This window comes from Tachyglossus aculeatus, chromosome 9 (genome assembly GCF_015852505.1).
Source record: "Tachyglossus aculeatus isolate mTacAcu1 chromosome 9, mTacAcu1.pri, whole genome shotgun sequence".
Lineage (NCBI taxonomy): Eukaryota > Metazoa > Chordata > Mammalia > Monotremata > Tachyglossidae > Tachyglossus > Tachyglossus aculeatus.
In genome coordinates this window covers 1,467,900-1,480,549 of record NC_052074.1, presented here as the reverse complement: position 1 = coordinate 1,480,549, position 12,650 = coordinate 1,467,900, and the positions used below count along the sequence as shown (strand labels likewise).

General features: G+C 49.2%; 1 protein-coding gene across 2 annotated transcripts in view; it reads left to right on the top strand.

Moving 5' to 3' along the window:
• The window catches only part of SRBD1 (S1 RNA binding domain 1), a 185,278-nt gene that overhangs the window by 25,637 nt on the left and 146,991 nt on the right, over positions 1–12,650 (top strand). For both annotated transcript variants that reach the window (XM_038751793.1, XM_038751792.1), the window contains exons 6-7: positions 5,889–6,055; positions 11,780–11,897. In XM_038751793.1, coding sequence (XP_038607721.1) covers positions 5,889–6,055; positions 11,780–11,897 — 285 coding nt within the window. The remainder of the gene's footprint in view (positions 1–5,888; positions 6,056–11,779; positions 11,898–12,650) is intronic.

Below are 12,650 nucleotides of genomic sequence, written 5' to 3'. Positions count from 1 at the left end.
AGAAGGGACTTGTTATGCGCTTACTATGAGCCAAGCACTGGGGTAGATTCAAGTGAATCAGATTGGATACAGACCCTGTCGTTCGTTCATTCAGTTGCATTTATTGAGCGCTTAATAACACCCAACACCCCTGACTCTCAGCCAATCAGTGGTATTAATTGAGTGCTTAACTGTGTGCAGAGCACTGGACTAAGTGCTTGGGAGAGTTCGGTGTAGCAGAGACGGATAGGAGAGTTGGGTATGGTTACAGAGTGATTCATTCATTCATTCAATCGTATTTATTGAGCGCTTACTGTGTGCAGAGCACTGGACTAAGCGCTTGGGAGAGTTCAGTGTAGCAGAGATGGGTAGGAGAGTTGGGTATGGTTACAGAGTGATTCATTCATTCATTCAATTGTATTTATTGAGCGCTTACTGTGTGCAGAGCACTGGACTAAGCGCTTGGGAGAGTTCGGTGTAGCAGAGGTGGATATGAGAGTTGGGTGAGGTTACAGAGTGATTCATTCATTCATTCAATCATATTTATTGAGCGCTTACTGCGTGCAGAGCACTGGACTAAGCTCTTGGGAGATTCGGTGTAGCAGAGATGGATATGAGAGTTGGGTAAGGTTACAGAGTGATTCATTCATTCATTCAATCGTATTTATTGAGCGCTTACTGTGTGCAGAGCACTGGACGAAGCGCTTGGGAGAGTTCGGTGTAGCAGAGGTGGATATGAGAGTTGGGTGAGGTTACAGAGTCATTCATTCATTCAGTCGTATTTATTGAGTGCTTACTGTGTGCAGAGCACTGGACTAAGCGCTTGGGAGAGTTCGGTGTAGCAGAGGTGGATATGAGAGTTGGGTGAGGTTACAGAGTGATTCATTCATTCGTTCAGTCGTATTTATTGAGCGCTTACTGTGTGCAGAGAGCACTGTACTAAGCGCTTCAGAAGTACAAGTTGGCAACATATAGAGACGGTCCCTACCCAACAGTGGGCTCATGAGAAGCAGCATGGCTTCGTGGATAGAGCACGGGGATGGAAGACAGAGGGGCCTGGGTTCTAGTTCTGGTTCCTCCACTTGTCCGCTGTGTGACCTTGGGCAGGTCACTTAACTTCTCTGTGCCTCAGTTACCTCATCTGTAAAATGGGGATGAAGACTGCGAGCCCCATCTGGGACATGATTAGTGTACAACCTGATTACTTTGTATCTACCCCAGCGTTTAGAACAGTGCCTGACACATAGTAAGTGCTTAACAGATGTCACTTGAAATAAAAAAAAAGGCCGGTAGACCCAGTCCCTGCCCACAGCGAGCTTACAGTCTGGAAGGGGAGAGGCATTCATAGAAATAACAATAATAATAATGGCATTTATTAAGCGCTTACTATGTGCAAAGCACTGTTCTAAGTGCTGGGGGGGTTACAAGGTGATCAAGTTGCCCCCCGCGGGGCTCACAGTCTTCATCCCCATTTTACAGATGGAACTGAGGCCCAGAGAAGTAAAGCGACTTGCCCAAGGTCACACAGCTGACAAGCGATGGAGTCGGGATTTGAACGCCTGCCCTCTGACTCCAAAGCCCGGGCTCTTGCCACTGAACCACACTGCTTCTCTAGACTGTAAAGTACTATACTGTAATATACGACATACTATCCCATTCCCAAGAGCTTAGCACAGTGCTCTGCACAGCGTAAGCGCTCAATAAAAAAATACGATTGAATGAATGAATGAATGAACGATACAGTCCCCAAAGCTATATCTTCAGCCCTAGAGAGCGCAAAATTACGGATACGGACGTAAGTACCGTGGGGCAGAGGGAGGGGTGAATAAAGGGAGCAAATTCAAGTGTCCCTCTTTATCCCTGACTCTTCCCTAATATGTCCCAGCTCCTGACTCTTCCCAAGTGACGCGGCGTGGACTTCCTATCGGTCTACCCGCCCTGCGCATCTTCTAGTGGGCAAGGATTTTGCGTATTTATCCCGCTCCCGACCTCCCCTTTCCTCGGCAAGGAGTGTTTCGTGTCGCACTCCGCCGCCCGGCTCCAAGTGGGAACCCCCAGCCTCGGCGCACCGGGATGTGGAGGGGCGGCAATTCCGCGTTCACACCCGCTCACCCCCTTCCCGATTTCGCCAGGAAAAAAATGGCAAGTGCTCCGATGCCTCTTGCTAAGATGCCTTCTGAGCAGGCAGACCCGCCTTCTCGTTCTAAAAAGAGTCTCTTCTTTTGGCCTTTGAAGGGATGGGCGGATTTTATTTTTAACACGCGTCGCCGCGCCCGGGAACTCGGCTCTGCAGGAGATTCCCAGCAGCCTCGGCGGCCCCGCAGAGCTGACTCCCCCCTCCCATCGACGCCAGGGCCCGGGGACCTAAGCGCTTAGTACAGTGCTCTGCACACAGTAAGCGCTCAATAAATACGATTGAATGAATGAACCAGCTGGACGGGGCCACGGCCTGCCCCTCCGGGGTGGGGGTGATGCGGGGGACAGAGCTGATCTGGGGGAGACCCGCTGCTCAGTAGTGGTAACTCCCTCTAGACTGTCAGCTCGCTGTGGGCAGGGAATGTGTCTGATATATTGTTGGATTATACTCTCCCAAGTGCTCAGTACAGTGCTCTGCACTGTACATATTTGCTGGTACATATTTACTATTCTATTTTTTGTTAATATGTTTTGTTTCGTTGTCTGTCTCCCCCTTCTAGACTGTGAGCCCGCTGTTGGGTAGGGACCGTCTCTATATGTTGCCAACTTGGACTTCCCGAGCGCTTAGTACAGTGCTCTGCACACAGTAAGCGCTCAATAAATCATCATCATCATCAATCGTATTTATTGAGCGCTTACTGTGTGCAGAGCACTGGACTAAGCGCTTGGGAAGTCCAAGTTGGCAACATCGAGAGACAGTCCCTACCCAACAGTGGGCTCACAGTCTAAAAGGGGGAGACAGAGAACAAAACCAAACGTACTAACAAAATAAAAGAAATAGAATAGATATGTACAATATATGATTGAATGAATGAATGAATGAAGTAAAATAAATAAATAAGTAGAGTAATAAATCTGTACAATCATATATACATATATACAGGTGCTGTGGGGAAGGGAAGGAGGTAAGATGGGGGGATGAAGAGGGGGACGAGGGGGAGAGGAAGGAAGGGGCTCAGTCTGGGAAGGCCTCCTGGAATAAATACGATTGAATGAATGAATGAATTAAGCGTTCAATAAATATGATCGAGCGAACGATCACGCTGGTCTCGAAAGCCAGGGTCGGGTAGCTGGGAGTGGGAAGACCTCGCTGCTTTCTCCAGGGTGGCTTGTTCTGATCGGAACTTTCCACACCTTGAGTGAAGACTCCCAAACCCCGGTATCTCCGGGGCCATCGACTTTTCCGGGGATAAGGGGTCCTTCTGGACGTCGGAACTGGCTTTCTGGCATGACTGGGCTCCCTCCGTGTCTCTCAATCAATCAATCAATCAATCGATCGTATTTATTGAGCGCTTACTGTGTGCAGAGCACTGGACTAAGCGCTTGGGAAGTACAAGTTGGCAACACATAGAGACGGTCCCTACCCAACAGTGGGCTCACAGTCTAGAAGGGGGAGACAGACAACAAAACAAAACATATTAACAAAATAAAGTAAATAGAATAGATATGTACAAGTGAAATAAATAAATAAGAGTAATAAATGTGTACAAACATATATACACATTTCAATGGCAACAGGTATTAGTAGGCTGGTGTTACTATCATCATCATCATCAATCGTATTTATTGAGCGCTTACTGTGTGCAGAGCACTGGACTAAGTGCTCGGGAAGTACAAATTGGCAACATATAGAGACAGTCCCTACCCAACAGTGGGCTCACAGTCTAAAAAGGGGAGACAGAGAACAAAACCAAACATACTAACAAAATAAAATAAATAGAATAGATATGTACAAGTAAAATAAATAAGTAGAGTAATAAATATGTATAAACATATATACATATATACAGGTGCTGTGGGGAAGGGAAGGAGGTAAAATGGGGGGGATGGAGAGGGGGACGAGGGGGAGAGGAAGGAAGGGGCTCAGTCTGGGAAGGCCTCCTGGAGGAGGTGAGCTCTCAGGGCCTTGAAGGGAGGAAGAGAGCTAGAGTAGGGAGGAAGTAGCTATTACTACTTGAGAAGCAGCGTGGCTCAGTGGAAAAGAGCCCGGGCTTTGGAGTCAGAGGTCATGGGTCATGGGTCACCCCGGCTCTGCCGCTTGTCAGCTGTGTGACTTCGGACTAGTCACTTCACTTCTCTGTGCCTCAGTTACTTCATCTGTAAAATGGGGATGAAGACTGTGAGCCCCCCGTGGGACAACCTGATCACCTTGCAACCTCCCCGGTGCTTAGAACAGCGCTTTGCACATAGGAAGTGCTTAATAAATGCCATCATTATTATTCTAACACTAGAAGGTAGAACATAAATATTTAAAAACAAATAAATGTTTTGAAAAGGAAAATAAAAAGCTGAAATAGAGGCAGCAGGTCTTCTCCAGGCTAGGCCTCTGGTTTCCGGGTGGAGAGTTCAGGAACTGGATCCTCTAACCTCTTACTCTCTTCCTGTTGAACGATCTGGTTTTAGAGTATCCGTGACCCGCTCTGCTCTCTTCCCTCTCTCCAGTTCGGGGAGGCCGCTTAGCTTACTACTCCATCCCCGTTTCTAATTTCATTCATTTGTACTTCCCAAGCGCTTAGTCCAGTGCTCTGCACATAGTAAGCGCTCAATAAATACGATTGATGATGATGATGATGACAATCATATTTATTGAGCGCTTACTGTGTGCAGAGCACTGTACTAAGTGCTTGGGAAGTCCAAGTTGGCAACATCTAGAGACGGTCCCTACCCAACAGCGGGCTCACAGTCTAGAAGGGGGAGACAGACAACAAAACATATAAACCAAATAAAATAAATAGAATACAAGGAAAATAAATATTGGAGAAGCAGCGTGGCTTAGTGGCAAGAGCCCAGTCTAATCCCAACTCCTCTGCTTGTCTGCTGTGTGACCTTGGGCAAGCCGCTTCACTTCTCTGGGCCTCAGTGACCTCATCGGGAAAATGGGGATGAAGACTGTGAGCCCCACGGTCTCGCCGTGCCCAAGGCAGGCGAATCGACTTGAACGCTTCGGCTTAGACCTTTCCATTACGGGGAACCGGGATTACTAGGATACAAGTCCACTAGTTTATGAGAGAGATAGAAAAGCTCGTTGGCTTTGTTCAATTCCACGAGCGTCCCTGTGTGCATAGGTAAACAGCTGGCATGGAAAGGGTCTTTTTCCATTACTACAGAGGTGAGCTTGTAGCACATTTTGAAATCACAGTTATAATAACGTCTTTCCGCTAAAGACAGCACCACGTCCGGGTTGTCCTGCAGGCCGTCCACGGACTCCGGGAAAAGCGTTTCACTGGGCTTATTATCCTTTTTTAATTTATTCTCCGAAAGAAACCGCAGCGATTCTTGCTCTTCCGGACATCGCTCGCCAAGAGGTGGAGATCCCAGAAGTTCTTTTTCTTCTTGGGCCGTCAACGTGCGGTGTGATGTGAAAAGGGAAACGCTTCAGAGCAGTAGACGTCAAGCGTCAAGGCTTTGCGATGGAGCGGGGCGATGGTCAGAAGCAACCGGGGGAAGACGGGGCTTAGAAACCACCAACGGCCTCCACGTTTCCGGAGGACTTTTAGACTGTGAGCCCACTGTTGGGTAGGGATCGTCTCTATATGTTGCCAATTTGGACTTCCCAAGCGCTTAGTCCAGTGCCCTGCACATAGTAAGCGCTCAGTAAATACGATTGATGATGATGATGATTGATTTTCTTTTCCTGTGACAAAGGTGGCTCGCGTTCCGTCCCGTCTGACCCAGCCGAGTTCTGAAAGGCTTTCGATTTTGGTTGCTGGCAGGTTCTGTCGGAGAGGACCACCGTCGAACCGTGGGTGTGTGCCAACATCATCCGCCTCTTCAACGATGACAACACGATACCTTTCATCGCCCGCTACCGCAAGGAGCTCATCGATAACCTGGACGCCGACGCCTTGCGGGAAGTGCAGCAGGCCCTGGAGGAGTTGCGGTGAGGCGTCCTGGGGGAGAGGGACGGCGGAGGGAGGGGGCCGTCCTCCTGGCGCCCGGTGCCCGGGGTGGGCAGCCAGCGTCAGAGCATCGGTCCCATTTCTGGCTTCCTTCTGCCCGGGCACCGGTTCTCAGCCGCCCCGCCGCTGGCTCCTTCCCGGCCGGGGGTCGGGAGGTGAGAGAGCGGGTTAAATTGGCGGCGTTCAGTCAATCATTATGCTTCCATACTTCATGCTGCTGCCCGGAGTATCTTTGTCCAGAAACGCTCTGGGCATATTACTCCCCTCCTCAAAAGTCTCCAGTGGCTCCCAATCAATCTGCGCATCAGGCAGAAACTCCTCACCCTGGGCTTCAAGGCTGTCCATCCATCCCCTCGCCCCCTCCTCCCTCACCTCCCTTCTCTCCTTCTCCAGCCCATCCCGCACCCTCCGCTCCTCCGCCACTAATCTCCTCACCGTACCTCGTTCTCGCCCATCCCGCCATCGACCCCCGGCCCACATCATCCCCCGGGCCTGAAATGCCCCCAGTCCCTCTGCCCATCCGCCGAGCTAGCTCTCTTCCTCCCTTCAAGGCCCTGCTGAGAGCTCACTTCCTCCAGAAGGCCTTCCCACACTGAGCCCCTTCCTTCCTCTCCCCCTCGTCCCCCTCTCCATCCCCCCATCTTACCTCCTTCCTTTCCCCACAGCACCTGTATATATGTATATATGTTTGTACATATTTATTACTCTATTTATCTTGTACATAGCTATTCTATTTATTTTATTTTGTTAGTATGTTTGGTTTTGTTCTCTGTCTCCCCCTTTTAGACTGTGAGCCCACTGTTGGGTAGGGACTGTCTCTATATGTTGCCAATTTGTACTTCCCAAGCGCTTAATACAGTGCTCTGCACATAGTAAGCGCTCAATAAATACGATTGATGTTGATGATGATGTATATATGTTTGTACATATTTATTACTCTGTTTATCTTGTACATAGCTATTCTATTTATTTTATTTTGTTAGCATGTTTGGTTTTGTTCTCTGTCTCCCCCTTTTAGACTGTGAGCCCACTATTGGGTAGGGACTGTCTCTATATGTTGCCAATTTGGACTTCCCAAGCGCTTAGTACAGTGCTCTGCACATAGTAAGCGCTCAATAAATACGATTGATGATGATGTATATATGTTTGTACATATTTATTACTCTATTTATCTTGTACATAGCTATTCTATTTATTTTATTTTGTTAGTATGTTTGGTTTTGTTCTCTGTCTCCCCCTTTTAGACTGTGAGCCCACTGTTGGGTAGGGACTGTCTCTAGATGTTGCCAATTTGGACTTCCCAAGCGCTTAGTACGGTGCTCTGCACATAGTAAGCGCTCAATAAATACGATCGATGATGATCATTGCTATTTGCTGAGCTCTTACTGGGTGCAGGGCACTGTATTAAGCGGGATCTAGAAAGCTCTTCACCCTTAGGGCGCCGTAGAGACGGTTCTAGATGCACGCACGAGCCGGATGGGTAGAATTAGGAACCCGGGCCCAGCGTGGCTGAGAAGCAGCGTGGCACAGTGGAAAGAACCCGGGCTTTGGAGTCAGAGGTCATGGGTTCGAATCCCGGCTCCGCCAATTGCCAGCTGTGTGACTTTGGGCAAGTCACTTCGCTTAGAGAAGCAGCGTGGCTCGGTGGAAAGAGCCCGGGCTTTGGAGTAAGAGGCTATGGGTTCGAATCCCAACTCCGCCACCACATGTCTGCTGTGTGACCTTGGGCTAGCCACTTAACTTCTCTGAGCCGCAGTTGCCACATCTGTAAAGTGGGGATTAAGGCTGTGAGCCACTTGATCACCTTGTGTCCCCCCCCAGCACTTAGAACAGTGCTCTGCACATAGTAAGCACTTAACAAATGCCATCATTATTATTATTATTCTCCGTGCCTCAGTGACCTCATCTGTAAAATGGGGATGAAGACTGTGAGCCCCCCGTGGGACAACCTGATCACCTTGTAACCTCCCCAGCGCTTAGAACAGTGCTCTGTACATAGTAAGCGCTTAATAAATGCCATCATTATTCTTCTTCTTATTATTATTATTATATTGTACTTTCCCAAGTGCTTCGTTCAGTGCTCCGCACACAGTAAGTGCTCAGTAAACACGACTGATTGACAGAGTCAGAGGATTTGGGTTTCTGTTCCAGCTCCGCCATTTGCCTGCTGTGCACCTTTGAGCAAATCACTTCACTTCTCTGGGTCTCAGCTTCATGCCTGTTCTCTCTCCTCTTTAATAATAATCATAATAATGATGGTATTTGTTAAGCGCTTACTATGTGCTAAGCACTGTTCTAAGCGCTGGGGGGATACAAGGTGATGAGGTTGTCCCACGTGGGGCTCACGGTCTGCATCCCCATTTTACAGATGAGGGAACTGAGGCCCAGAGAAGTGAAGTGGCTTGCCCAAAGTCACCCAGCTGACAAGTGGCGGAGCCGGGATTTGAACCCATGACCTCTGACTCCAGAGCCCGGGCTCTTTCCGCTGAGCCACGCTGCTTCTCTTTTAGACTGCGAGCCCCGTGCTCGGCACATAGCGAGGGTGTAACATATCCCACAGCTATTATTACTGTTGCTATTACCGGTCATATTCATTCAGTCGTACTTATTGAGCGCTCACTGTGTGCAGAGCACTGTACTAAGCGCTTGATGAGACCGTACAATAGAAGAAGACCCTGTCCCTCTTCTGAAAGAGTGTGCAGTTTACTGGGGGATTTATTTATCTATGTATTTATTTATTTAATTTATTTGTACATATCTATTCTATTTATTTTATTTTGTTAGTATGTTTGGTTTTGTTCTCTGTCTCCCCCTTTTAGACTGTGAGCCCACTGTTGGGTAGAGACTGTCTCTAGATGTTGCCAATTTGTACTTCCCAAGCGCTTAGTACAGTGCTCTGCACATAGTAAGCGCTCAATAAATACGATTGATGATGATGATGGGGGAGACGGGCAGACACAAGTCGTATAGCTTTAACGAGAACGGTCGTGAAAGCAGAGGTACATCCATCTTACAGAAGCCCGAGGAAGTGGAAAACGAATAAAGAAATGGAATTGGGATCTGAGAAGACGCTCCCCGGAATTGGATGTTTTCCCGGGCCTGGATTCCTTCCTCTTTTAGCATCTCCGCCGAAAGCCCTCTTTCGTTACTAATATGATGGCATTTTATATTAAGCGCTTACTATGTGCAAAGCACTGTTCTAAGCGCTGGGGAGGTTACAAGGTGATCAGGTTGTCCCCCGGGGGGCTCACAGTCTTCATCCCCATTTTCCAGATGAGGGAACTGAGGCCAGAGAAGTGAAGTGACTCGCCCAAAGTCACCCAGCTGACAAGTGGCGGAGCCGGGATTCGAACCCATGACCTCTGACTCCAAAGCCCGGGCTCTTTCCACTGACCCACGCTGCTTCTCGTTACTAGTAGGGAAAGCGGCTCAGCCTTGTGGCTTTGGAGTCGGAGGTCATGGGTTCTAATCCCGGCTCCACCACTTATCAGCTGGGGGACTTTGGGCAAGTCACTTCACTTCTCCGAGCCTCAGTTTCCTCATCTGCCGAATGGAGATTAAGACCGTGAGCCCTCTGTAGCACCGGGACTGTGCCCAACCCAATCGCCTTGTATCTACCCCGGCACTTAGAACAGTGCGTGGCACATAGTAAGCGCTTAACAAATGCCACTGTTATTCTCATTATTAGTAGTGAGAAGCAGCGTGGCTCAGTGGAAAGAGCTCGGGCTTCGGAGTCAGAGGTCGTGGGTTCAAATCCCGTCTCCGCCAATTGTCAGCTGGGTGACTTTGGGCAAGTCACTTCACTTCTCTGGGCCTCAGTTCCCTCATCTAGAAAATGGGGATGAAGACTGTGAGCCCCCCGTGGGACAACCTGATCACCTTGTAACCTCCCCAGCGCTTAGAACAGTGCTTTGCACATAGTAAGCGCTTAATAAATGCCATTATTATTATTAGTAGTAGTAGTAATGCCAGTGATTGCATTTACAGAGCGCCCACCGGGCACAGTGCAGTGTACTAAGCACTTGGGGAGAAGACATCAAGGAAAGGACACTTTCCCTGCTCACAGGGAGCTTCCGCTCTAACGGGAGAGAAGGCGTAGACTCTAAGCTCGTTGTGGGCAGGGAATGTGTCAGTTGTATTGTATCAATTGTATTTATTGAGCGCTTACTGTGTGCAGAGCACTGTACTAAGCGCTTGGGAAGTCCAAGTTGGCAACATCTAGAGACAGTCCCTACCCAACAGTGGGCTCACAGTCTTAAAGGGGGAGTCAGAGAACAAAACCAAACGTACTAACAAAGTAAAATAAATAGAATAGATATGTACAAGTAAAATTAATAAATAAATGAATAGAGTAATCATCATCATCATCATCATCAATCGTATTTATTGAGCGCTTACTATGTGCAGAGCACTGTACTAAGCGCTTGGGAAGTACAAATTGGCAACATATAGAGACAGTCCCTACCCAACAGTGGGCTCACAGTCTAGTAATAAATATGTACAAACATATATACAGGTATCGTACGCTCCCAAGCGCTTAGTACAGTGCTTGTGCACCATAAGCGCTCAATAAATGCAATTGACTGACCGGTTTCAGTGGAAAGAGCCCGGGCTTTGGAGTCAGAGGTCATGGGTTCGAATCCTGGCTCCGCCACACGTCTGCTGTGTGACCTTGGGCAAGTCACTTAACTTCTCTGAGCCTCAGTTCCCTCATCTGTAAAATGGGAATTAAGACTGGGAGCCCCACGTGGGACAACCTGATCACCTTGTATCCCCCCCAGCGCTCAGAACAGTGCTCTGCACATAGTAAGTGCTTAACAAATGCCATCATTGTTATTATTATTGCCCTTCTCCCGAGCTTTTCCACAGCCCCGCAGATTCAGGGGAGGGCTAAGGCGGGCTGCCGGCTGGAGCGGGAATTCGGTCAGTCAGTCGGATTTATTGAGCGCTTACTGTATGCAGAGCACCGGACTAAGCCCTTGGGAGAGGACAATTGCAGGAGCGCGTGTCCGGCCTCTTTCCCTCCCTTTAGAGAAGCAGCGTGGCTCAGTGGGAAAGAGCCCGGGCTTTGGAGTCAGAGGTCATGGGTTCAAATCCCGGCTCCGCCACTTGTCAGCTGGGTGACTTTGGGCAAGTCACTTCACTTCTCTGGGCCTCAGTGACCTCATCTGTAAAACGGGGATGAAGACTGTGAGCCCTCCGTGGGACAACCTGATCACCTTGTTACCTCCCCATTTGGAGAAGCAGCGTGGCTCAGTGGAAAGAGCACGAGCTTTGGAGTCAGAGGTCATGGGTTCAAATCCCGGCTCCGCCACTTGTCAGCTGTGTGACTTTGGGCAAGTCACTTCTCTGGGCCTCAGTGACCTCATCTGTAAAACGGGGATGAAGACTGTGAGCCCCCCCCCATGGGACAACCTGATCACCTTGTAACTTCCCCAGCTCTTAGAACAGTCTTTGCACATAGTAAGCGCTTAATAAATGCCATCGTTATTATTATTATTTAGGAAGCCCTGTACAGGTTTATCACTCTATTTATTTTACTTGTCCATATCTAGTCCATTTATTTTATTTTGTTGGTATGTTCGGTTTTGTTCTCCGCCTCCCCCTTTGAGACTGTGAGCAGGCGGGGGCTTTGCCGCCTTCCCGAGAGGGCCGACGCCGTGGCGTCCGGGGATTTGGTGTAATGAGCTCCTCTCCTGTTTCAGGACTGTTGGAAGGAAGGCCCACGCCGTCATCCAGAAGATCAGGAAGGAAGGAAATCTTTCAAGCTGCCTGTTAACGGCCTTGCTGAACTGTAGGACCTTGGAAGAGTTGGACCATGTGGTTAGTGAGGGTGTCTGCGAGGGGGCCAGGGGGTGTCTCTCACACTCCCTTTCTCTCTTTCCCTGTCCATCTTGCGGGGTGTGACCCAGGGAGGAGGAGGAGGAGGAGGAGCAGTGGACCGCGGCCTAGTGGAAAAAGCCCGGCCTTGGGAGTCAGAGGACCCGAGTTCTAATCCCAGCTCCGCCACTTACCTGCTGTGTGTAATTGGGCAAGTCGGTCGATCAATCAATCAGTCAATCGTATTTATTTACTCCCCTTTTAGACTGTGAGCCCACTGTTGGGTAGGGACTGTCTCTAGATGTTGCCAATTTGTACTTCCCAAGCGCTTAGTACAGTGCTCTGCACATAGCGCTCAATAAATTGATTGATTGATTGATTGATTGAGCGCTTACTGAGAAGCAGCGTGTGGAGCGTAGGTATTGAGCTGCTTATTGAGAAGCAGCGTGGCTCGGTGGGAAAGAGCCCGGGCTTTGGAGTCAGAGGTCATGGGTTCAAATCCCGGCCCCGCCACTTGCCAGCTGGGTGACTTTGGGCAAGTCACTTCACTTCTCTGGGCCTCAGTTCCCTCGTCTGGAAAAGGGGGGTGAAGACTGGGAGCCCCACGTGGGACAACCTCATCGCTTTGTAAGCGTGGCTCAGTGGAAAGAGCACGGGCTTTGGAGTCAGAGGTCATGGGTTTGAATCCCGACTCCACCACATGTCTGCTGTGTGACCTTGGGCAAGTCACTTAACTTCTCTGCGCCTCAGTTACCT